Source organism: Mauremys reevesii, linkage group 2, assembly GCF_016161935.1.
Source record: "Mauremys reevesii isolate NIE-2019 linkage group 2, ASM1616193v1, whole genome shotgun sequence".
In the NCBI taxonomy this organism is placed as follows: domain Eukaryota; kingdom Metazoa; phylum Chordata; order Testudines; family Geoemydidae; genus Mauremys; species Mauremys reevesii.
Genome location: NC_052624.1, coordinates 277,730,021 through 277,757,627, shown reverse-complemented (window position 1 = coordinate 277,757,627; position 27,607 = coordinate 277,730,021). Strand labels below are relative to the sequence as shown.

Genomic DNA, 27,607 nt, shown 5'->3' with positions numbered 1-27,607 from the left:
AAAGGCAAAGTTTTGAATTGCAGTAATTTATATACAGCAAGCAAGTAATGGATTAAGTTTCTTCCTTCCCAAATCACCAGTTTAAATCCAGACCAGGGTGGTGGTAATTGAAAGCCTTTTCCATCTGATTACTGTTTCATAGTTTATGTGAAACAGAATGATGGTTTCAGTCAAGGTCCCAGTGAACAGATGTTCACATATTAAAACCACCATCACAACTAGCTGAATTGTCCACAATCTCAGCAGAGAGGCCAAGGGTTGAACTCACTCTCCACTGCCTACATATCTTGCATTGCCTCTGGCCACTGCATATGTGTTCTTCAGTTTCAGCCACGGTTCCTTTGCATTCCTCTACCTTTTTATGATTCACTTAAAAAAATACTAGTAGGATTACTTTTCCTTTAGTACATTTAATATTTCATAATGAATGTTAGTTTATTCTGATTGTTCATATTGATGACTTAGCTGCAAACTCCCCTAGAATAGTTGAAGATTGTTGTATGTTTTAAAAAAGGTGATTTCCCCTTCATCTCTAATATCTTGTATGCCATAAATAATACTGATGTCATACTAATTTAGTCCGTGATCTACCCTTTCCTTGAATCTCCATGAGTTTAAAATATTGAATATTATTGTTTTGCCTATTTTTATTGAAAGGTAAATATTAGAAGACATGGTATCTGCATTTGTTTGTAATTACCCTTTCAGGCTTGTTATAATGGTATTTTTATTGTTATTCTTCAGGGTACAATATAAGGCTTACCAGCTTGTTCTGTTTTTTAATTAATTATCATCTCAGCAAAACATAGGTTGTGTATAATTTTGAGTCACCCATTCAATTTGTGGGTTTAAAACTGAACATGAGGCATCCAGATGCCAGTGATGGACATTATACAACAAATAATTTTGCCTCCGATAAACCTGCCAACCTCATGTGACCAGAATTTGCATAAAATCATGCAAATTTGCATGAAGTGTTTCTGATAGCGTAGAGGCTCGCTGACGAAAATCACAAACTCCAGTTAATTAATTCTATGCCCTCCCACCTCAGCCTAGTCCCATATCTGCCTCATCAGTTAATTCTGTGCTCCTCAGCTCCACATCATTTTTGTACCTCTGACCCACATTATCTGCCCCATGATTGGCACACCTATGCTGTTCCTCCAACTCACTAGGTTCTTTTTCCTCACAGCTCCATCCCCGAGTCTGGGGGATATAGCACTAGCACGTGTTCTTGATCTTCCCATCTTGTTTCCCAGGCTTAGAGTTGCTGAGGGAGAGGCAAGGGGAAGCATGGAGGGAGCAGCTGAGAGGAACCAACTCATTACAAGAAGGGAATGGGGAAGAGGGAGCAGAGCAACCCCGAGCTGCTGGGATTCCTCCTTTTTTGAGTTCCCCTTTGTGATAATTGTATTAGCGCCTCCCTCTTCTCATCTGCCCCTCAAAACTTCTATTAACTCCTAAGGAGGGGAAAAGAGCGCCTCTAGCCATATGAAGCAGGTCTGATTGGCTGCTCCTCCTTGGGAGATGGGAGAATGAGTAAGGGTAATCAGAGGGGGTTTCCTCACAGACCCTAGGTATGCTGGGTCTGACTTTTTAGAGGGGGATCACTCCAATAATTGATTTCACAGGAAAATACATTCCAGTGTTGTTTTGGGGTGAGTGTTTTTCATGTTTGATGTACCTGTGTTGTGTGAAATGTTTGTTTTTATTTGATCATCATCTTGTAAGATTCCAAGAAATTGATTGTGTCCTTATTAGAAGTCTGGCTGCCATTAAAAAGTTAGAATTTGCGAACAGTTACCACATAATAGCAAAGCTTAGGATGGGGATTTAATAAATTTAATTAAATATCAGAGAACCAGTTTTTCATGTGCTTGATAATGGTTGGCAAATGTTGACTTTTTAATAGATTCTGCCATAAATCACTTTTTCTAAAGTGAAACAAAAAGAAAAATAATTTATTTCTAAGGTGAGGAATCCACTGTAAAATAGTAAATATAGTTTATCGTTTTAGAAAGATTCAAATATACATCTTGCAGATGTAGAACTGTAATATAAATCTTTTGCTTTTTACATTCACACTTACAGAAGTGCTCTTAAGTTTGTTTTCTTTTGTTTCCAAATAATTTGTTTCTGTTTTTCTCTTTCCTTTTCTTGCCTCTTTGTAAAGGAGTCAGTCACTGTCAGCATAAAGTAAAGAAAGCTAGGCGCTTTCTCCCTTTCGTCTTCTGTTCCCATGAGCCACCGCCTAAGGGTACTGCACTGCTCTTTGTACAGGCTGCCTTATTAACCCAAAACTGAATATACTAACTCTGTTACTGTTTGTTTACAATTTTACTCCAGCCTCAGGTAAACAGAGTTCCAAGAATAATCACATTAAATTTCTGCTCTTCCCTACAATTGGATCTTCAGTGAGATGTGTCATATACTTGATACTATTTTTATAGGAGAGTTTGTTCTGTCATATGTGACTGTGGCAAATGATTTAGTAATTTTAATTGTACAGTTGTTCAGCCACAAAATCCCTCAGCTTCCTTCTTTCAGTGGTAAATTTGGATTGCATTCTTGGACCCCTGATACAGCATGCAAATGAATGAAATAGGATAGCAGCAATAAATGTAATTTAAGATCACATACTGAATTAAAGAGTGAACACAGTGATGCTGGCTGCTGTGTACTCATCCAGTGTTATCTGGACAGTTTGGGCTGTGTGGGGAAAGGGAAAATGGATGTAATACTGTGTGCATTAATTTTACAACAGAAATGTGCATTTTTAATTTTAATTTTATTTGTATTTAATGCTTAAAATGCATCACGTTCTGGTGTGGATATTTGGTATGTCACAGGGCCTATAGGCTAAATCCATAATATCAGTGTTAATTTAAGTAAGTGCCCTATGGACTTGTTCCATTTGTCATTTAAAACACAGTTTCATATAACTATAGTTTGTTCAATAAAATGAATATTAAGTTGTTCCATATCTTTTCAGTGTCTAAGCAGTAGCATAATAATACATCCAATATGAAAGAGGTAGCACCAGTTCTAAGTATCTGAAGGCATAACTGTATGTACAAAGCTTTAGCGGCCGGATCCTCAGCTGGTGTAAATCAAAGTTTTGCTCATCTGGCCTAGGGGCTTTACCTTGGTAATGGAAGCGTCAAAGTAAAAAATTGACACTTTGTAACAAAATGCACTGAATTAGCTGGGTCCCTCTCCTAAATTCAATTGTTGTACTTCACACAACAGTCACTAGCCTACATTTTATTGTATGCACTGAAAAGTTTAAATACTCCTCTGTATCTTAAGTTTTTGGGGAAATGTCTTAAATTCCACTACGTTTCTGGTTTCTCTTGAGCTAAGTGTATAAGATAACTGCAGTTTTGCTATATTCTTGGTTTATTCATGGTTTTAATAGTATATCTCCCCCTCCCCCCCCCTTCTCTCTCTGTCCCTTCTCTCTCCCCTTTGTTTTTCTCTCTCCTTGCATGCTACCTGGATCTGCAGATGAAATTAGTGGGGACGGTAATATGTGTTTTCTAGTCTATGTCTTACTAACATACGATATGCGGCCCTTATATACATATACAACTAATGTGCATTTCAGTGATCAATTTTTATACAGACCATAGTATGAAAAAAAAAACATGCATTAGAGATCAGCTGTTATAGTACAAATATTTCACCCTATAATACAGTGCAACTGGTATTATCTGCTAGGCTGGGACTGAATAACGAAAAATTTTCAAACGCTATATGCAGTGGGTTTCGTACCATTTTATCAATCATATTATCAAGTATGAATTGCATGTGTTTGAAGTGAGACTTTTGGCATGGAGCAGAGGAAGTGTGTGGGCTTTTCAAGAGTGTTCATTTGTTTTGATGAAGATAACAATCATAATGTAGACAAAATGAATTAAGTAACTTTTCTTCAATGAGTAATATCAGTAGACATGACACAAACTGGTAAATGATTCCATCAGGTGATGCTTTTCACTTCAAAGGCATGGTAACATCAATGTCCTCTGCTGTCCATTGGTTATATGCCAGGAGTGAAGAGAAGTTGTGCAACACAGAGAAATTTAGATTGAGCATATGGAATGTTCGGCAGGTTTTAGGCATGAAACCACTATGTAATGGCAGAATCTTTACAGTTATTCTTTAGATGCTGGAAATTGTAATAACAACTTTATACCTAAAATATACTTGGTCCTATATTTTCAAAAACGAGTAGTGATTTTGGGTGCCTCACTGTATGGATGTCCACCTTGACACACTATTAAAGAAGCCTAATTTTCCATAAAGCTTTGAGCAGCCACACTCTGCAAATAAGTCCCCTTTAAGCAGTCTCAGATTGGACATCCAAAATCATTATTCATTTTTGAAAAGTTAGGGTCACTTACGTAATACTGTTAAGAAATCAGACTTCCATCATTGAGTCAATAGTTCATATAACATAATTAGGAAATGAATAACTGTGTGACCTCAAACAAGTATCAACAAGAGTATGAAAAGTGAAAAAAATTAGAAATAAAAGATAATGGCACTCTTCTGTCCTCTCATTAAAATGTTCAGGAAGTGTTAACCAACTTTTGCTTAGTTCTTTTGGATATAAATCATAGTAAGGTAGCACCACTTAATTTTTCTCTCTGCCCTTAGAAACCTGTTGGTTTAGTGACGGCTGTTGGCCTAACAACATTTGGTCATATTTCTCTTATAAACTCAGATGTTATACAGCTGTTCATCCCTTACATGCTAACCTTACTAATCTTTTACTGTGGGGTATATGTATGTTTCATTTCATGTTATATGTTAAAGGCAATAATAAATATTTGAAAATGCTCTGAAAGGGGACAGTGTCGCAGAACATTTCAGAGAGAACATGAATCTAGTGTATGGAGCTGCTGTGATGGACACAGTTTCCTCAGATGGGTTTTTCTAGAGCCTAATTTAAAAAAAAATTCAGGATTAGCAAGTAAAATTCTACACAGATATCCCTATTTTAACAACCTTATGTTTTCCTGAAAGAGACTTGTATGCGTTGTGTAATGTGAATGACTCCTGGGTTGGCTGTGTATATTTCTTCTATAGACGTGAAAAAGTGCAGAGCTGTTTTTGAGGTTGAGCTGTTTTTGAGGCACTAGCCCTGTTTAATCCTTTATTTCTCTACATTGTCAGGGGCATCAAAAATTGTGTGACAGGAAATTCTATCTTTGGGGACCACGTCATTATCGTAGATTTTAAGGGCTGAGGAGACCATTAGAATCATATAGTCTGAGCACCTGTATAACAGAGTGCAAAGAACCTCACCCAGTAACTTCTGCAGCAAGCCCATAGCTTGTCTTTTACAAAGATGTTCAGTCTTGACTTAAAGACTGCAAGTGATATATTAGTCTGAGCCATTTGAAGACTGATGGCCGCCAATACCCCTGGACCAGATTTTAACAAGAATGATGGAGGTTCCCACTGACTTCCAAAAGAAGTACTGAAGACTTGGACAAATCTTTTACTATACCTGTGTTTTCTGTACCCTCTAAACTCTGCCAGCTGTGTAGCAAGAAATTTGGTCAAACTCCTGAAGACTAATTTTTCTTAATTATTTACATACATTTAGTGCATGTTGGACTCATTGAGACTATTTCCAGTTCAACTTGGACAATGTATCAGAATCCTGTAAAGTGACCTGGCTAATATGTCTTCATTACACACTTCCTGATTGAAACTTGATCGTTAGTCTGTAGCAAGAAAGGAACTGATGTTGAGCACAGTTGGGATCCTCAGCTGCTCCCAACTTCAGTTGTTGTCTTTTATTCTATTAAAAGAAAGCAGCTATTCTTGCTTTTTGAACCCTTTATCATATTTTATAAGCATCACTCCGTATTTTAATGTGGTGATGCATTTCCAACTACCAGTGGGACACCGCTCCCAAAGCACAGGATTTATTTAATTCCTCTTGAAGAAATTTTTAAAACCACAGTAAACTCAAGTCATTCTTCTTGTCCCTTATCCATTCTGTGGTATCTCCTCAAGTAACAGCAGATACAGTAGCAGTCATCAATCAGAAATATTTATCCTGACAAGCTAAAATTATCTCACCATTTTATTGCAAGAAAACAGAATGACATATCACAATACATCAACATTATAGGAAGTTAAATGTTTCTTTTCCAATGGATGCTAATTCTTTAGATCCGCATTTCTCAAACCGAGGCTTGTGTCCTGAAGAAGCATCAGATCGGTAGTGGGGGAGAAGTAAATGAGCCAAGAGAAAATGGATAAATTAATCTTTCTTTCCTCTGGTCCATGTTTTCAGTTTACACTCCGCAAGCTCTTTTACCATCCATCAAATATTCAACACATGATGCTGTTTTGTGGAGTCCTGAGTGGAAGTGACCCATCAAGAAAAAGAAATTAATGGAATTCCCCTGCCAATGTGCTTTATTTTTCTAGAACACAATATATTTCAAGAAGAAAATCACTCTCTTACAAATGCCTTCATCTGGTAAACCCTGAATACCTGGGCTAAGATTAGGGCACCTAAGGAAGTGGGCCTGATTTTCAAAGGTGCTGAGCATGCAACAGCTCCCATTAATATCATTAGAAGTTGCTGGATGCTTAGTACCTTTGAAAATCAGGCCATTTATTTAGGTGCCTAAATATGAATATAGGAGACTAACTTGAGACGCCTTGCTTTGGAAAATCTGGACCCTTTTGTGTATATTTAGGCAAGGGCCATTAGGGCAGAGCTTTAGAAATCTTACAAGCAGACTTGACCTGCTTTTGTGGGTTAAATTTATGCTTCATGGGAGAATTAAATGACCAGTTGTTGGGAAAAGAGCACTTGAGTAGGTACTTTCTCACTGAAGGTGCTTTGGGGCAGGGAATGGATCTCCTTGTATAACTTTGTCACCTAGATTGGAACATTTTGGGAGTAAACAGGCTTTACATAAACAGGCTTACCAGAATTAAATTTTTATTTTTTATAATTTTGACAGATAATATCAAAGTTCATTTTAAAACATTTTTAAACATAGATTTAAATTTTCACAATTGCACAAAATTATGGATTTCAAGCATTTTATTATTTTTATAGATTTAAATTTTCACAGTTGCAGGAAATTGGAAGGAGGGATCAGACAATAATTATTTAATGACAGTAGACGCTGACATTCAAAAAGTTAAAGCTTTGTAAATGTTAAAACACAAAATTGTCAACATCACCGGTCAAAATATACAAAGTAAATATCCTTAAATCAAATTTTAATAAGTTCTTAAGTGACATTTTTCTTATTTTGCCTACCTGTAAATTTTGGTTATTATCAATAGAAATAATTTTACCCTGGTTGAAGTATGTATGGTGAAATCAATGTTTACCAACATTTATTATAAAAATTTAATCCTTCCAAACCCATATATAAACAAGTGCTTAAACAAGGAAAGAAAAGTACTGTCAATTTTCTTAAACTGTCTGCTTTCTAAGAACTGACACTTTGTTAGAAATTTTCTATTCATGAGATACTGTTTCTCACTAACAAACTTGGAGAATAACATCCGGCTAGTTGTTGAAGTGAATTTCCACAAAACTATGTAAACTTAGATTAACAGGGAAATAACCGTTACAAAGAGAGAGTCCCAGCTCCAGGGATTTTTCTGCCCTACACAAACTGGAAAATCTACATACCTCAGTACCTACAGACAGTCACACAGTAAACAGTATGCATTTTGCTGTCCTTGAACACAATCTGCTCTACCTGTGTGACGCAGCAAGACCTGATTTGCACTTCACTGAAGAGAAAGGAGTTTAGTCTCTTGAAATGGGCAATCTCTGTCCATTGTTAACAATGGTTTTTTATTGAAGAAAATCACTATTCATGATATTGAGAGGAATTATTTATTAAAAAGTCATGAGTTTAGACTAGTTGATCTGAATTATAGAGTTAATAAGTTTAAAAAATTCATTCTCCTTTTATTCCCACAGAAACAAGTATGTGTACTGAAACATAGTGGACAATAAAGTCATCGTAATTTATGTGCATGAGCAGATTTTAGTCATGCTATTTTAAATGCATTTTCACAGTGGTGTAAAGTGGGTTGTTAAGTACATAGTAGCTTTTATTTGTAGGAGATGAGATAAAGATTTTTAAAAAATTGTTACCTTGTCTTTTTCCCAAAATTCTCTGATTCCTCCTTTACAGAAACAGATGACTATGCAGAGATTATAGATGAAGAAGATACTTACACAATGCCCTCAAGTAAGTACACTAGTTAACTTTGGAATTTTCCTACTTGACTGAAAAGCTTCTTAGATTGAGGAAGCACTAAATTGCATTTCAAAGCCTCACAAAGAAAATATACTTTGTGAGATTATGTTCTGAGGCCTCATGAATTCTGCAGCCCTTCAAGCTCAGTCTCTAAAGCAAAGGTAAACAAATTCTATGATATATTTTACTGTACTCAATGGTATTACAGTAAAATCCCATCTCATACCAAAACACAGCATTTTAAATTGTGTTGATGACATGGAGGAAAACACATAGCTCTTGTGAACCTGTGTCTTCAAAGGCAAAAGGCTAATACACCATCTGCTGAAATTATTTTGTGCCATTATCGGAAATTGGAAGGCTAGTGTTAACTGCTCTAAAAAGAAAATCTGGTGTTAAAAGTTCTGGCTGCAATTTATGTTGGGATTGACTGTGTAATTTTTTTTATCACTTGCTAACCTGTAATAGAATTGTAACTGGTACATGGAATTGTAGAAAACTCTCACTTCAATCATGCCTGTAGCTAAGGAGTGGGATGATGGGCGGAAAACCCAGTGACATAGTTAAATTCATATCCATGTTAAACTCAGGAATACTTAATGTGTTCAAGGGTATGATTTACTTAAGACTTCTGCAGTCCTGGGTTCTTGTCACAGCAGAGGGACGTGTCATTCACCATTTAGGCATTCAGAATAGAGCATTGGTTTGTTGCTGAGGGAATTGTTTGGCAACAAGAAAACATATGTTTCTTGAAAGTTAATAATACATTTTGAGTAGTGTACAGTAAATCACTGCATTAATCTATTTTAAAATAATACCCAGGATCACAGAGAAATATGACAAATGGTATATTTTATTCATTGTAAAAATGGATATTGCACATGAATAATCGTGCAGTCCTTACTTAGATGAGAACTTTAACTTGTGGGCTCCTACAAGGTGCTAAGCACTTTGATCTGATGAAGCAAAACACTAAAACATACCTTTAACCCTAAGCATGTGAGAAGTCCAATTCAAGGCATGTGCTTACCTGCGTCACTGGACTGGGCCAGAGTGCTCAGCCTCTTGCAAGTTTGAGCCCTGCTTCAATAAAGATTGCAGGATCAGGCCCATGATTTGTGTTAGTATAAACATAAAATCACTTGGGTAAGTTATCGTTTTGGCTAAGCTGACATTTTTCATCTTTTTAAATATTATGAAATATTTGTCCAAATGTTTTGTTCATTTTAAGAAGATATTTCTAAGTGAGTGTTTTGATTTTTCTCTTAAATGCACTGCAGAAAGCTATGGAATAGATGAAGGTAACAGGAGCTCCTTTAACCATCTCTGTGTGCTTGCAATTTTGGAAATGATGTGGAGTTTTTCAGTTTAAAGTTGTTTACTTTCATTGAGTAAGCCTTGTGTTAATTGGTTTAATTGTGTTTCTATAGTTAAACCAATTCTTTGGTTAGCTTTGGAATTTTAAAGAGGAAAATGCAATATTTTAAAAATAAATGAAAAAGGCATTGTTGCTTTTGTTTCCAGCTAGCTGGTGTCATTTCTGTAGCGCTAATAATGCCATTAAATTATCAGGCATGAGGCCTATGCTGGATGAGAATCAATTTTTTTCCCCTGGAGATGATGACAGCAGTAGAAAGTCACACTATATGTGTTTCCACTGTTCCTGAAATAGTATTTTTTCAGTGATTGCCAGAAATTAAATTACCAACTAAATAATTCACCTGGAACTGAATAAATTTGATTGCTGAACTAGTGAACTATGTCTTGTCTTGGGTGTACCTAGTCTACTAAAGAACAAAGCTAATAAAATTGTATAAATCACGAACATTTTATGTCAATTTTGTACCAGTTATACACAGCTAGAAGTGTGACACAGTCAGAGTTTTACATTTATTCATTTTACTTTTTCCAGTCATCTGCTTCCATTTTTTCCCCCTGCAGTCTCCTCTTTAAAAATACTCCTGGCTCATTTGATGGTTCAGAGATCTAAAATATCATATAGTGGAATCCTCTTAAACATATGGCTTTAGGTTGTAGTTAATTAATTCCATATTACCCTAGGCTATTTGTGGTCCTTTCCTTATCCCTTTAAAAGCCATAATTAATTAAGAAGGATTTAATTATATTTATTGCATTGAAATAAATATTGCATAGTAATTAATTTAGTAAGTCAGATTTCACTGTCTTATTCAGGGCTTTCATTCAAACAATTGTTTAAGAGGATTCTACTGTGTATACAGTTTTTGTCTAGGTTGCCGTCCAGCAAATTTAAATCTAGTTATTCATATGTCAGGCATTGGAGTGGGTTACTTTGAGTTTGGCGTCTTGTGGATTATTTCATTTGAATGCTTTTCATCAGTAGTTTGAGGTTTAAATCCATTGTATTATTACAGCCAGGGATTATGAGATTCAGAGGGAGAGAATTGAACTGGGACGCTGTATCGGTGAAGGACAGTTTGGAGATGTACATCAAGGAGTTTACATGAGTCCAGTAAGTATCTTTTTGAATATGAACATACATTTTCAGAAAATCTTCTAGAAACCTGATAAGTCTTATCTGTGGTCCACCTAAGTGAACTAATGCTGATTGATAGTGGCTTGATGGAATAGTATTTGTAAGATGTATAGCACATATGTAACGCTTTATATATTAAAAAGTTGCTTTAAAAACATTAATCCCCATAGTGCCCCTGTGAAGAAGCTACTCTAGGTACTATTATTCCCATTTTACAGATGGGAATACTGAGGCAAAGTAGACTTGCCCAGGCCACACACAGATGATTGATTGAGCCAGGATTAGAACTGATGATTTTTTACTCTACCTTGTGCTATTTCTTCTTCATCTGGATAATATCTCAGCATGCTTAGGTTACCTGTCTTGGGAACAGAACAATCTGACTTGCCCCACTTGCTGGGGGCCAGATTTTCAAAAGAGCTCGTCCTCTAGTCTGGCCACTTGTTTCAGTGTCTTAATGGAAACTGAGCTCTCTTGAAGACTGAGCTTCAGTTGTGGGTGCTTAGCTCTCTTGAAATATTTGACTCTAGTCTGTGACATTACTCTTTTACTAGTGAAGATACTTAACTACATAGTGAGATTTTCTGTTGATAATAGTTGGCAAACTATGGCCCGTGGGCCACATCCGGCCAGCGGGACCCTCCTCCGTGGCTCCTGGCCCAGGAGGCTAGCCCCTGACCCCTCCCCAGCTGTTCCCCCTTTCCCGCAGCCTCAGCTCGCTCTGCTGCCGGCACAATGCTCTGGGCGGCGGGGCTGTGAGCTCCTGGGGCGGCACAGCTGCAGAGCCCGGCCTGACCCGCTGCTCTGTGCTGCGTGGTGGCAACGGCATGGCTGGCTCCATCCAGGTGGCATGCCTGTAGCGCTGCCAGCCACCGGTGCTCCAGGCAGCGCAGTCAGGGGGCAGGGAGCAGGGGGGGTGGATAGAGAGCAGGGAAGTTCAGGGTGGTGGTCAGGGTGTAGATAGGGGTCGGGTCGGGGCGGTCAGAGGGCGGGGAACAAGAAGGTTGAATGGGGGCGGGGTCCTGGGCGGCCGTCAGGAATGAGAGGAGGGGTTGGATGGGGCGGAGGGGGGCAGTCAGGGGCAGGGGTTCTGGGGGCAGTCAGGGGACAGGGAGTGGGGGGAGGTTGATGGGGCAGGGTTTGGGGGGGGCAGGCTATGACCCCCTCCCCTAACCAGCCCTCCATACAATTTCCAAAAAGTTTGCCCTCCCCTGTGTTAGATGGTCTAGCACCCAAGTTTTAACTGTGTAATTGCCTATGTGAAACAAGCTGGTGGTCTGCCTAGGTCTTGGTAAACAAGTATCCACTATACACAACCACGCTCACAGCTGGTTTTAATTGCCCTCCCCCCCTGCCCTTTCCCAATCTCAGCAAAGAGTCTAATGATTAAGGCCCCAATCCTGGAATTTACAATGCATTGGCAGATTGTTGTGCCCACATGGAGCTCCATTGAAGTCGGTGGGGCTCTGCATTGGCAAAGCAGTTGGCCTACACATTGTAAATTGTAGGATCAGGGCCTAGAACATACGGCCCTGTCACTCCTAGAATGCCCTTCCAGTTTAGGCTTCAGGCATGGCTTTGCACCTCCAGGCTCTTCTTTGTCACAAGTCTGGCAGCTTTTATCAGCACTAAACATACACTTGCACAAACAAATGCCTTAATCAAATTATTACTTGTAGCTTTCTTTTCAAAAGATACATAGTAATTTTGTCCCTGATCCAGCAATGCACTTTTAAGCATATGCTTAAAGTTAAGCACATGAGTAGTCCAGCTGATGTCAGTGAGACTAATGTACTTAAAATTAAGCATGTGCTTAAGTATTTTGCTAGTTTAGGGTCATCAGGACTAAAAGGACACATTTTTGAGGATCTGAAAATAAGTGAAAAATTAATTTAATGGAAGTAAGTGAGAGAGATTTTTAAAAAGTCTTTTTTTCTGATTGATAACAAAATGTACAGAAAAGCTCCTGTAACTGGTTAAAATGTCTTATGATCCAATTCTGCACCTATTTAAGTCAGTGACAGATTTGTTTTCTACAAATTAGATGAAAGATTAGTCTGAAAAATTACTGTTAAAACTGATATTGTTAGAGTGCCATATCTTGGAATCTGAAAAACAAGCTGATTTATTCCCAGTAGTTACTAAATTTCACTCAAAGAATCTTTAATTTTGTTAACTGTGCACAAGTCATAAAAGAATCCAGCTCACCATTCACTCTTACAGAATGTCACTTTTACATTAAACATTCATAAGACAAGTAACAGTTGGTAATCACTTGCAGCCTTTGTTGCTAAAGGCTGAATGGAAAATGTGTGTATAGGACCTTACATTTTAGGGGTAGGAATTGAGGCCTATTGGAACAAACTTGAAGGACTTAAATCATCATATCATATAAAAAGCTATTTGTTTTTCATTAGTCAGGATCATTATCCTTGTATTATAATGGCAGATTTAGCACAGTCATCCGTATCCTTAATATTATCTCTCCCTCTACCTCACCCAAAATCTGTTCATAACCAATTTAATTTTTTTCTCTTTATTTAACCTATCCTATGACAGTTCCTGCTACATTTATCTTGCACATTAACTGGAAATTCTTGCCAGTTACAAAGACTTAAACTACTTCACTCAACAATAAAACTGATTACTATAAAATGTACAACAATAGAAATCTCCAAAATACCCTCCGAAGAAACCATACTGCATTCTTATGTCAGAGTAGAATAAAATTATCTAAATTTACAGTTAATTATACCCTAAAATATTATAGCTAAGATGATCAATTATTCAGAATACTAATCAATTACTGTGTTTGAATGTGAGAAAAATAGATCCACAAAATCAACTTTTAAAATGACATGGGGTATTTTTGTGTTTAAAATGTATTTGTTTCTCTCTCAGGGTCCTTCTTAGAATTTTAATATAGTTTCATCACTGGGATTGAAAGGGAGCAAGATTAAGAAGCAGATGCTGTGAGTGACCCAGAAAATAGATATTAAAATTGTTTAAACCCAAGAAGTATAATCTTTCCTCTATCCCAGTAACATTTGTATGTAAAAATAGAAATAATAATAGGAACAGAATGAACACACACAAGGATTAATAATCCTGTGAGGTGCCCAGCGTCCTCAGCTCAATTTACCTCAGAGAGAGGTAAGGAGCTCAACTCCATAATCCAGAACATGATGTTCCCTGGCTATCTAAGTAGCATTTTTGAGCAAAAAAGAATTTTTAATCTCATCTCTGCAAATAGTGTATAGTTCTATCATTTAGGCCCTGGTCATGTGAACAATCAATTGAGATAACCCACTACCTTGTTAAAGCATGTCAGTTGTCAGTGAACTCAATGGGACAACTCATGTGAGTTGCATGTTTGCAGGACCCAGGCTTTTGTATTGGGACATGCTAAATTAATTGTATTGGCTCAGAAATCATCATCAAGATACGCTTCCATTGTAGCAGTTATTATTTGTGAGGTGGAAGAGCTGTTGTTTTGAGAATGCTGTAAAACCACAAGTAAATGAATGTTACTATCTTGTTTTGAAAATTACCTATTCAGTTAATTTGGATTTAAACAAATATTTCAAAATAACATTTTTCAGTAGAAATGAAGCTTGAACATCCTAAAGCTTTTTTGAAAAGAAAAACTGATGCTCCCTCTGGTTGCTGTCTGCAACCTGTAAAAAGAGCATATATAAAACATACCATAGAAAAAGAAAATTAAAGATGATGTCTTAGCTCAGGAGGCCTCCTTCAGGCTGTATCAACAATATTCTCATTTTTCTACACCCAGAGGAGGAACGATTGGCTGCTATATCTTTTTTATTTCTGATTTTGAATATAGATGATGGAGCAAAAAAAAATCTTTAAAATACCTGTTTTAACTGATGAGCAGTCTATTTCATAAAATATTCACTTAACATTCTTTCTTAGCTTATGAGTTAAGTAGAAACATTTAATTACTGTGCATCCTGTTAATGATGTGGTTATTATTAAAAGGCTTGAGTCAGTCAAAATTACATTCAGCTTCCCCAGTGCAGAAGCCCACAAGAGTGTGAAACCCCCAGAAAATCCTTTGTGTTGCTTTTCATAGGCTTCTTTGTTGCACAAGCCAAATACATTTTTAAAGCTGGAAGCAATTCGTTTCTTCCCCATTCCCTTAACATTGTGTCCATAGTGTGCCACCTTTTTAGCAATGTTAGAAAATGCATACCAAGGTTCAGATGAGCTGGTCATCTGTTTTTAGAATTATCTATTATTATAAATTAGAAGTAATACTTTCAGACTGATCAAGTTTAACTTGATGTTCTAGATGTAAACATGTAATGTAAAATGTATTGGTTATAAATGTTTAATCTTTTATATTTTTATTAATTCATGAACACTTTCATGTTCCCAGTGTTTTTTTTAACTAAATATTGTGCTTAGCTAAGTGTCTGTTACTGTCTCTTAAAATACATTCTGTAGTTTAAGAAGTGTATTTGTGATTGGTTTCATTTTTATTATTTGACATTTCGCTCTTGCAGGAAAATCCAGCCATGGCTGTTGCAATCAAAACATGTAAAAACTGCACTTCAGACAGTGTGAGAGAGAAATTCTTACAAGAAGCCTGTAAGTTACAAAACATTTTCTTTGGTCTAACTTTTGGAAACAGTCCTTTAAAACACTTTGTTTCTTTATGGGTTTCTCTTTCTTGAAGTCCATTTAGCTTTTTGTGCCACATACTATTGATTTGGCCCATGCAGCATGGCTCCCACAGTACATGCTCGACACAGTCTAGTTCTAAGTGATTTGCTTTCCATCACTTTCCCTAGTTGACTATTTCACAGTGAGCCCATCCTTCTTTCATTTTCTATGTTCTTATGTTCTAACTTTCCTTGCCCTGTCCCTTCTTCTCAACCTCTCACTCATCAGGTTAAAAATATAACATAAGAACAGCCATACTGGGTCAGACCAAAGGTCCATCTATCCCAGTATCCTGTCTTCTGACAGTGGCCAATGCCAAGTGCCCCAGAGGGACTGAACAGAATAGGTAATCATCAAGCGATCCATCCCCTGTCACCCATTCCCAGCTTCTAGCAAACAGAGGCTAGGGATACCATCTCTCCCCATCCTGGATAATAGTTACTTCCTGTCCCATGACAAGAATCCTTTGGGTCTCCCCTATCATTTAAAAAAAAAAAAAGAAAGAAGGAAAAAAAGGAAAGAAAAACACCCTTGGTGCTGCCTCCTGCTCAAACTATCTCCTTTCTTTCTACACCTTGTTCCAAGATTCATTAAACATGCTGTCTACAATAGACGTCTGGAGTTCCTTTCCTTCAGTTCTCTTCTTGACTCCCTTCAATCTGGCTTCCATCTTCTACACCCCACTAAAACTGTTTTTCCTAAAGTCTCTAACAATTTCTTGTTGGTCAGATATTGGGCCTGTACTTTATCCTTATCCTCTGTGACCTTTCAGAAGTTTTTTTGTATTGTTGCCCACTTCCTACATCTTGATATTTTGTCTTCCTTTGGCTTCTGTGGTTCTGTCCTCTCATGATTCTCTTTTGAGCTCTCTGAACCATCTTTTAGTGTCTTGTTTGGTGAGTCATGCTCCTTCCCTCTCCCCTTTTCTGTGTGCGTCTTTCAAGGCTCCATTCTTTGCCTCTGTTCTTCTCCCTCTACAGTGGCTTTGACTACTGTTTTTGTGCTGATGACTCATAATTCTACCTTTCTACTGATGAGCTATCTTACTCCCTCCCTTCAATCTAGTATTTCACCCTGCCATTCTGACTTTTCATTGTGGCTGTCCAATCATCTTAAACTCAACATTTCCAAAACTGAGCTCTTGATTTTTTTCCCTTTTCTTCTTCCCTTTTCTCCCTCACCAGTGATGATATCATCTTCCCAATAATACAACACTGACCATAATTTGGATGTAATCTTTGACCCTGTCCTCTGTCTGGACCCACGTATTTGGACCCTTTCAAGATCTTTCCACTTTTTCCTACACAACATCTCTAAAATCCAGCCTTTTCTTTTCCTTTCTGAGAGACACAAAAAAATTCAAATCCTCCTCATCATCATGTGTCTTGGTGTGTAATGTCCCCCCTTTATGACTTGACTTTCTGCCTGCAAATCTGTAAAGTCTATTCAAATTACTGCTGCCAAGATAATCTTCTTGGTTTACTGCTCTGACCACATCAGCTCCCTCTTGAATCCCTTCACCAGCTCCCCCTTCACCTCCACATAAATACAGGCTTCTTGTCTTTACTTTTAAGGCGCTTCACAGTGTAGACACTTGCTACCTAGCTTATCTGTTAACCCATTGCAATGTTGACCTGCACCGTCTCTGTGCCAGCATTCCCAGCCTTGAACATACTACCCTATCTGCGTAGGAAAATGTTCTCAGTAAATATCCATACAGACTCTTCCTTATCCTTCCTTAGATCCCTTCTTAAGACTCTCTTCTGATGTGAGGTAATGCATATAAACCCAAGTTGTTGATCGTGGGTAGGCTGGTGACAAGCTATTATTATTCCTCTTCCCCTTCCTTTCTTTTTCTGTTTCCTTATTTCCTATCTCTACTCTGCCCCAGTTAAAAAAAAACAACCTACAATCTCATGTAACTAACAAAGCCGGGCCAATTCCTCACCATACTAATTTGTTTGTGGGTTTGCTTGTATCCCCATCCATTCCCTTTCATTTGTTTGTGTCTTCAGATTGTTAGCACTCTAGGATAGGGATTGACTCCTTTCCATGTTACTACAGTGTCCAACACAGTGGACCCCAACCTCAACTGGACCCACTGGGCACTACCATAATTTTAATACTTACTGTAATAAGAATTTACAGGTGACAGAGCTGACTATGTCTGGTTTATGTTGCTTCAAATGTTTCTCATTTCGATTCATAACCTGTGAGGTTTGGGGTTTGTTTTTTGAGGGGAGGGCGAGGCTTGTTTGGGTTTTTTATGATGATACAAAAGTAATAGTGCAGGTCCTTTAACGTGAAAAATGACCCAATGAAAAATTATTGCAGGGAAGAAAATGTTTTTTAAGAGCTACATCTCTATCTTCAGTAGCTTTTTTGTTGATGTCTTAAACTCATCTCTTTATTTCACAAAGCTGCATGTTAACATTAACACATCTGTATACAATTAAATTGCATATTGCCACTTCAGCTGCCAGTTTTTCAGAGGGCTTTTTCCGTCTTCCACTTGCTATAATGAATAGTTTCTTCCTCCAAAATATTCATTCTTTTCAGATGCTAGTGATTAGGGAATCTTGTCTTTAGAAAATCATCTCCAGGACAGAAAATTGGATAAATATACTAATGTGAGAACTAGGTAGTACACTGATACAATAACTTTGCTTCTCTGGAACTGGGAGATTCAATCAAGCAAAATCAATTTGATTTAATTCCTAGAGTACCTTTGTCACCAGAAAAAAAGTCTGTAGTATTTAAAACTGCCAGGACCCTATCAGACAAAATAATGAATTATTATTTTTAGCAGTAACTTCATTTTAAGGGAACCTCTCTGGTCAATTTAAGCTGCTTTCCTGCTTCATAATCAAATCAATACAATGTATTCCACATTAATAAATCAGATTTTTTTTAAACTGCTTTGGGTGTGATTATCACAAGAGCACTCTGAAGCTTTCAAGATCATGGTGTAATCTGTTCCCAAATAAATAAATTGTATTTCCTAAGAGTTAAGACTGGAAGTGAATTTCAATGGAGTCCAGGTAGCTTTGCCCCCTCCTCCGAACCTTCAAAAAAGACACTTAGTTTGCAAAAATTGTCTATTTCAAAAAAGCCTGGAAGTGAATGGTTAAGGGAAGGGATCCAGCCACAAATGCAATGTAATCCTTTATCATCCATTATCACCCAACTCAACTTACCCTACTAAACCAACCTCTACTTATACCTTTGTTTTGTTCTGTGAGAGAAGTGTGCTGCTGTATGTATACTGTTAATTTCCTGTATTGTTTAATAAATGTAAAGTTTCAAAGGGAATATAATCACAGGGCACCTTGTTATGTCTAAGTTCTATAAGTTTTCTCATGGGGAGTGCAATATTGAATTATTAACTAGACAATTCTTATGAATATAATAGGGATGGTTATTGTGAAATGTGTTAATTACGTGACAGCTGTGTGGAGGCTGAGAGGACACTCCTATACTAACAAGACTATGGGTACAAAAATCCTTCATTTTTGCAGCATTAATCTGCTGTTTAGAAGCCAAAAGTATACATTTTTTTTTAATTTTTGGCCCATATTATGTAAACTAAAGTAGGCCATTTAATTTAAGGGAAGAATATACATTTCTGTTGAGCCACCACAACAGTATGAGCTGCAAAGATAAAGGAAACGTAATTTTAAGATATATTTTAGGAAGCTTGCTGTGTGTCATGAGACCAAATCTAATCAAAAGGCTGATGTTTTTGCTTCAGCTAGCAAATATTATCTCCCCCGTTGCATTAGTAAATAAGGTGTACAACTATCACATGAAAGGTATCATTATTGCACTGCTGGGAGTAAAAATAAGTTAATTATGCCAATAGCAAATAAAATATGATGTAAACCAAATCATTACATGAGATTTTCTTTGGGTATCATAGCATTGAAATTCATTTTTATGTGGTTATTGAATTATACATTTTACTTTTCCATTTGCTTTCTAACAAACAAGAAATGTGCAATTGAACTATTCATAAATTGTGTTCTTCGATGAGTAATGTCCCTGTGGGTGCTTCACGTTAGGTGCACATGCAGCCCTATGCCTTTGATCAGAGATTTTTGGTAGCAGTGCCTGTTCTGCCCATGCATGCGCCCTACAGGTCCTTGTGCCCCATAGCAAGGCTGTATAGGGCTGCCTGGGCACACCACCGTCACATCGTTCTCAACCACCTTTGGCCAGAGATGAATCTAGCATGTGCCTGTTTGCTATGTACCTGTCTCCCCTTTTTATTAGTGTTTTAGCTGTATAATTAGTTCTTATTAGTCGTAGGTTTAGTACTTTATAGTCGGAACCTTTATTCTCCTTTTTTTAAAAGAAATACATTTTGTTTTTCTGTTTCCCCTGTTTAGGGGCTTGAACAACTTATTTTCTGTTGGGGATGCCTGGCTCCTTGGGATTTAAAAGGTGCCTTTCTTGTCAAGAGGCAGTCCCTGTTAGTGATGGGCACTCCCACTGCATTCATTGCTTGGGAGACTCACATTCCCTGCAAGTGTAAAATCTGCTCTTCTTTTAAATGTTTATCTCATTAAAAATAGGGAAATTAAGTATAGACCATTAAGGATGAAAAAAGCCTAAAGACTGGCTTCGGATCAGGGTACAGGGAACCCCCGTGTACAGAGACCCTCCACATCTGCCAGTGCCCCGTTGTCTTTGAGATCAAGGCCACCGAGAGCTTCCAAGAGGAAGACAGCACCGAAATCCTGGTCTCAAGCGCTTTCCTTGACTGAGGTACCAATAACCACACCGCCAGTACCAAGAGCTTCCCACTCCAAGTATAAGGAAGGGGATAAGAGAAACAAAACAAGAAAGTTCTTCATCAAAAACGATCCAGTCACTGGAGGCCTCAGGCCCTGAGAGGAGTTCTAGTGAGGCTCTGAGTATTCTGGGTACCATGAAGCATGTTAAGTCTTCAGCTAAGTCTCTTACCTTAGTAGTATGTGTTCGTACCGAAGACTACTACTACCAAGAGACCAGCTTCACTGGAATACTCAACCCCCCTGGTACCAACACCAGTGCCTCGCACAATGGCCTCTGCAGCATCATTGGTGCCGGTACTGAGTTCTTGTGTGTTTCTAATACTGTAGGAATTCCAGTACTCAAAAGACGTGAACATAAGAATGTCCATACTGGGTCAGAATAAAAGTCCATCTAGCCCAGAATCTTGTCTTCCGATAGTGGTCAATGCCAGGTGCCAAGGAGGGAATGAACAGGTAATGATCAAGTGATCTATCCCCTGTCGCCCATTCCCAGCTTCTGGCAAACAGGCTAAGGACACCATCCCTTCCCATCCTGGCTAGTAGCCATTGATGGGCCTGTCCTCCATGAACTTATCTAGTGGTACCAAATGAGCCTGAGTCTCTGCTCCTTGCAACTTCTGGATGCCTATTGGTACTGACATCAGCTGGGTCACTGTCTGCTTATGTTTCTGGGAGACCTACCTCTTCGCCATCTTCAACTATCCATGAGGATGGGTTGTCACCGCTGATACAATATGTGGAAGAGCATTCTGACTAAGACTCTGAACTTTGTGTTCAAGGATCTCCAATTTATTCCAGGAGACGTTAATCCCTATTGCAGATGCAAGGCACCAGACCTCTGCTTTCTAATAATTGGGATGACCAGCATTGGATTCCTTCCCCTATGCCTTATCATCTCCTTCACTGGCCTTACTGCGATTCATGGGCAATGTATTGCCAGCAATTTTAGGGGACCTCAACTCAGTCTCACTGAAAACATAGAAGACCTCATTCCTTGGTACTATCCATCCCTCTTCCCCATTCTGAGCCTGAGAAGACATTTGAGGAGCAAGAGGGCAAGGGCGGACAAAAAGATTACCCCCCTCACAAACATCTCTTTGTCATCACTGGATGAGGCAGTCATGCCACCACCGCCATCATTAGCTGACGACTTCTGACAATTCCAGGACCTGATGAAGTGGATTGCTGACAACCTGCCAGTATCCCTGGAGGAAGTCTGAATTCCCATCACAAGCTCCTGGACGTCTTACACACCTCTGCCTCAGCACGAGTGGCACTGACAATTAATGAAGCCCTCCTGAGCCTGCCAGTTTCATCTTGCGAAGTCCAGTAACGGCCCACCCCTACATGCATGAGGGCTGATATATACACATATATATATGCACATACATACATACTACCCAGGGGTTCTGAATTTTTATTTTCTCATCCAGCACCAAACTCTCTGGTTGTGGATGCAGTCACATCCACTACGAAAGGGGCAAGCAGCATATCCAAAAAATCACCCCTTATAACAAGGACCAGAAATATCTGGACCTGTTTGTTCGTAAGAGCTATTCAACAGCAACACTTCAGTTCAGGATAGCTAATCACCCAGGTGCAGATGCAAAATATGACTACCTGAACTATGAGAAGTTTAATGCTTTTATTGACCATTTACCACAGGAATATCAGGAACAGTTCAGTGCTACAGTAAAGGAGGGTCAGCTTTTAGCAAAAGCTTCACTGCAGGCTTCACTCAGTGCAGCGGACACTGCAGCCAGGTCTATTTCCACTGCGGTAGTGAAGAGGCAAGCTTCCTGGCTTCAGTTGTCTGGGTTTCCATGGGAGGTACAATTGACTATGGAAGATTTATCTTTCTATCTAGCTTTATACAGATTCCATGGACGACTCACTTCATACCCTAAAGGACTGTAGGACAACAGTTAGGTCTTTGGGGATATATGTGCCTGTAAACAAAGAAAATTTAGCAGGCCTCAATTGGCACAAAGATCCCATCCTGCTCAATTTTCTGTCTTCCATAGGCCACCAGAACCAGTAGCTAAGAGATTGAGGATGAATTGCTACGTGGAAGTAGGCATCTTTGAAGTCGAGGGTTGCAAACCAGTCCCCTAATTCTAGGGACAGAATTATAACTGCTAGGGATACTATCCTGAATTTCAGATGTCTGACATGCTTGTTCAATTGTCTGAGTAGATACCCTTCCCCGCAGAAGCAAGGGTGGGAAGCTGGCTTGGACTTGTAAATATATAAATAGCACTACAGGCAATGGCCTGCTGGAACAGTATAATAAAGCATAGTGGTCATGAAGGTGGCCTGGAGTGAGTGTGGTCTGTACTTGAAGTTAGAAAAGATTCACAGTGAACCACCGGGACAGAGCACTTCTGGATTTGATAACTTTGATAACCCTTTTGAAGAACCTTATCCAAAGAGTGCAGCTCATCCCTCAAGATCCAGCAAAGACATGTTTTCAACTGCTGGGACATATGGCAGATTGTGATTTTGTGATGCAAAACGCCATGTTGGGTGTCTCCAGGGTTGGCTCAGGACTGTTTTTGTACCCATCAAACACATTCTCAGCAAGCAGATATTGGTATCAAGTCAGGTCCTACAGTCACTCATCTGGTGGATGAATCCATCCAAAGTTTGTGCAGGAATCCTGTTCAACCAGAATCCTCCTATAATTGTATTAACATCGGATGCTTCCCTTTTGGAATGAGGAGCACATTTTGGTCCTCAGACAATCCAAGGCAGATGGTCACAACAGGAACAGCACTTGCACATCAATCTGTTGGAGTTAAGGGCAGTCAGAAATACTTGCCTGCACTTTCTTCCCCTGCTCAAAAACAAGTCCACCAAGATCATGACAGGCAACACAGTGTGCATGTATTATATTGATTGTCAGGACGGAGCATGTTCCTCCTCACTCTGCCCCGAAGCAGCAAAGCTTTGGAACTGGTGCATAGCCAATTGGATAGTCATCTCAGATTCTTACCTCACAGATATACAAAACCTCATGGTGGATAACCTGAGCAGATGTTTCTCCCTAAATTACTAATGGCAGTTGACTCTTAGGTCCTCAAAAAAATATTTGTAGGTTGGGGATTTCCAGAGGTCAACCTTTCTGCCAAAGCAGCCAACACAAAGTGCAGAAAATTCTGTTCCAGAGGCAGGGCTCAGTCCCCAATATCTAGGAGATGCCTTCCTTATTACATGGACAAAGGGTCTTTTCTGTGCATATCTTCCAACTCCATTGCTCTTGAAGGTCCTTATCAAGATCAGACAGGACCATGCCAAAGTCATTTTGATTGTATCAACTTGGCCAAGACAAGTTTGGTTTTCTTACCTGATCAAACTTACCTCTTGCCCTCTGTGTTCCCTCTAATTTTTTCCATCCATGTGCAGAATTAATTGTGTTATGTGCATATCTAGGTAGTTGGTGAAGATGTGCGCCAACTGTAGAAACAAAAAACCTAGATATATTATATATTTTTTAAAACTTACCATAGGGATAATTACTCCAGTCAGGACAGGTTAGGCATTTTAGAACTCACTACTCAAAGAATTAAATTTAAGCGTAAGAGAAAAAAAAATATGAAATTAGTAGACCAGTCAAAACACTAAAACACACTTTGAAAGAAGTATCAACAATAATAATAATACAATAATAACAAGTTATATATGGAGATATACCAATCTCATAGATCTGGAAGGGACCCTGAAAGGTCATCAAGTCCAGCCCCCTGCCTTCACTAGCAGGACCAAGTACTGATTTTGGCCAGATCCCTAAGTGCCCCCAAGGATTGAACTCAACCCTGGGCTTAGCAGGCCAATGCTCAAACCACTGAGCTATCCCTCCCCCCTGGGTGGGAGGTGAGTGTGAAAGAGTGTGTGTGTGTGTGTGTGTGAGAGAGAGAGACAGACAGACAGACAGACAGAAAGACATGCACTGCCCTTTTAAGTAGATTGGCACTCAGCATCTGAAGCCTGCTTATTGAACAGCTGCCAGCAAGCTTCCTCCGTCCTGAGCCCTGTCGTGTGTGTCCCCCCACCCCCCGGTCTGCGGAGATGGGGTACAGGGGTGGGGGGAGCGGGACACCTTGACATCAGTCCCCTCCCCCCTCTACACAGCTAGCAGGAGGCTCCAAGGCAGAGGGCAGGAGCAGCGTGGCAGTGCGGGGAGGGACACCTGAAGTGCTCAGCACTTGATAGCCTGCTGGTTGGCTGCCCAGCTGCACAGCTTAGAGGGAACTTAGCTTGTCCTCCATGGTGGCTCCCAGTCAGACCTTGTCTGTTGTCTCATGATGTGGGTCAGACACTTCATGCCAATTTGAACGTTCTGCAACTACAATCTTGGTTCCTCAGTGGTTCTCAGGACTAGAGATCACATGTTCATTGGAAGTACAAAAGATACCCTGTTAAATAACAGAGAGGAATCTAATAGATAGACCTTCAAAAATGGAGACAATATAGCCTTTGGTTTAACTGGCATCATCTTTCTCCTATCCAGTCATCTCTTTTCTTGATCTTGGATTACCTGTTGGAATTGAAAAATTCAGGCCTTTCTGTAAGTTCCATCAAGGTTCATTAAGCAGCAATAACAGCTTTCCATGTGCCAGTAGAAGTTTTCTCAGTGTTTGCTTATCCAACTACAGTGAGAGTCCTAAAAGGACTTCTCAATCTTTTCCTGCAGTGTAAAGCCCCAACACTGTTTTGGGATCTCAGTCTGATTCTTAACCGTCTTATGAGACAACCCTTTGAACCAGTAGCTATGTGCTAGTTGCTACAGCTGTCTATGAAGACAGCCTTCTTGGTGGCCATCACTTCTGCTTGAAGGTTTGGGGAAATGGGAATTCTAATGGCAGATTCTCCATTTACTTTGTTCTCCAAGGAGAAGGTATCTTTACTACCTCATTCAAAGTTCTTATCTGAGGTGTCCTCGGAATTTCATATCAAGCAAACTATTCACCTTCCTCCCCCCTAACCCTCCCCCAAGCCTCATCAGTCAACACAGGAGTCTACTTTTCGTACACTAGATGTTAAGTGGGCATTAGCATTTTACTTGGACAGGACTAGGTCATTCAGGAAGACCCACAGACCAGTGGTTCTCAACCAGGGGTCCAGGGCCCCCTAGGAGGCCGTGAGCGGGTTTCAAGGGGTCCGTCAAGCAGAACCAGTTTTAGTCTTGCCGGGCCCAGGGCAGAAAGCCTAAGCCCTGAAGCCCAGGGCCAAAGCAGAAGCCTGAGCAACTTAGCTTCATGGGGGGCCCCTGTGATGTGGGGTCCCAGGCAACTGCTCTGGTTGCTACCCCTTAATGCTGGCTCTGGCTTTTATATGCAGAAAACAGTTGTTGTGGCACAGGTGGGCCATGTAGTTTTTATAGCATGTTTTGGGGGGCGGGGCTCAGAAAGAAAAAGGCTGAGAACCTCCACCCTAGACTCTTTGTTTCTATTGCAGATCTAAAGGAGCCACTGTCTCTACTTGGAGACTTTTTAAATGGATCTCTGGATATATTATTGCCTATTATGGTTTTGCTGAGGTTACATCTCCCCTAAGAGGGCATGCTCTACTAGATCACAGTCTTACAACAGTAGCTCTACTCAATACATTCTGGTTATTGAAATCTGTAGGGCTGCAACATGGTCCTCAGTGCGCACATTTTCTGACCACTTCATCCTAATTGACATTGCAAAATCAGATGGGGCAGTAGGCACATTCAGTAATGGACTCTATTCTGAAACTCCCACCTCCTTAATGGGCTACTGCTACGGAGTCACCTAAATTGGAGCACCTCCAGGGACACTACTTGAAGAAGAAGATGGAGAGATTACTCAGCTTGTGCAGTAACTGGAGTTCTTCAAGATGTGGTCCCTGTGGGTGCTCCGCTACCCACCTTCCTCCCCTCTGCTTCGGAGCTGCCTCTGTGGGCTTTGCCGTACAGACGGAACTGACGATTTGTGTGCGCAGCCCAATATAGCCTAAGTATGGGGCATGAAGATGTGTAGGGTGAATGCCTGGATAGAATGGGCACTGCTACCAAAAATCTCCAATCAGAGGTGCGCAGGGGCACATACACACCTGAAGTGGAGCACCCACAGGGGGACACATCCCGAAAAACTCCAGTTGCTGCACAAGGTGAGTAACCTATCATCATACGTCATTTAAAAATAACTAATACTCTGTGGTTGGTCAAGATATACATTATACCTTGTAGTTATTTACATCAGTGTAAAGAGAATATTCTGATCAGATAGCATTTTAGACTCTCTCTGCATAGGTGTAAAAGACTAAACAATATTCAAGGCAATGGAGAATCAGGCCCAAAACAATCTGGTTATATGTCCTTACATGACCGTTTGTTCAGACCTACAGTAAAAGCTTGTTAAATGAATCCTCTTATTGCAAAAACATTTTTCATTTAACAGCTATTAATTTAACAGGCAGCTTTTGTATTTAATGAGTAAACCTGCTTCCTCCTTTCTAGTAACAATGCGTCAGTTTGATCACCCCCACATTGTGAAGTTGATTGGAGTTATTACGGAAAACCCAGTCTGGATAATCATGGAGCTCTGTACACTAGGGGAGGTATGATAAATTCCCAAGTATCTTCTTTCTTCTTCCCTCTTATCCCACAGACACTTTCATATGGGATTGGGGAACTGCTTATTCAGTCTAATGGATTGGGTTCTAAATATTACACTCTAAGGCAAATTCATCAAACAAGTGAAGTCTAGGATCATGGGATCAAATTGGGCATAACTCCACTGAAGTCAAGGGAATTAGCCTGTTTACATCAGGGTTGATTTAGGCTATGGTTCTCAGAGATATTTTGAATTGCTGCTATAATGTGAGAACTAATATCTGTGTCAAGTAAGAGGTGCACATGGTGATATAGAATAGAAAGAATGTTACTGTGAATTATTTAAAATGTATGTGCTTCAGACCATGAAATCTGAACACAAATGGTTCAGTTAAAAATATTGCATAGAAGAGATTTCACAGCTCCACTTCCTTTAAGGGATTATGGAATATAGTTTAAAAAACAAGATTAAGAATATCCACTTTCTTGTCTTCTGTGTTGAGAGATACAGGAAAGCATATTGTGCCCTTTTTATTCCAAGAAAACTGAGTTCATTTGACTTGCCATGCAGTTACAGCACTAATAGTCATTGCTAAAGGCATCTGCCTTTCAGCTGATACATTAATATTTAGCACAGCCTAGGTAGGACTCTCATTGATAGCAGCCTCCTACAATAGCACTTATGTGCGCAGTTAATGTATGGCAGTAATCGTAATTTTGAATTTGTGATTATATTAGAATTTATTTAGCAAGGTTCTGTAAAGCCTTA

The 27,607-nt window shown here is 39.3% G+C and overlaps 1 protein-coding gene across 13 annotated transcripts in view; it reads left to right on the top strand.

Annotated features, from left to right (window-relative positions):
• The window catches only part of PTK2 (protein tyrosine kinase 2), a 383,889-nt gene that overhangs the window by 280,833 nt on the left and 75,449 nt on the right, over window positions 1-27,607 (top strand). For 10 of the 13 annotated variants that reach the window (XM_039527647.1, XM_039527645.1, XM_039527651.1 and 7 more), the window contains 5 exons: window positions 3,508-3,525; window positions 8,196-8,252; window positions 10,655-10,752; window positions 15,303-15,387; window positions 26,743-26,843. In XM_039527647.1, the coding sequence (XP_039383581.1) occupies window positions 3,508-3,525; window positions 8,196-8,252; window positions 10,655-10,752; window positions 15,303-15,387; window positions 26,743-26,843 (359 nt within the window). Of the gene's footprint in view, window positions 1-2,173; window positions 2,258-3,507; window positions 3,526-8,195; window positions 8,253-10,654; window positions 10,753-15,302; window positions 15,388-26,742; window positions 26,844-27,607 lie in introns of all 13 variants that reach the window. The other 3 variants (XM_039527642.1, XM_039527643.1, XM_039527652.1) reach the window with 2 other exon arrangements.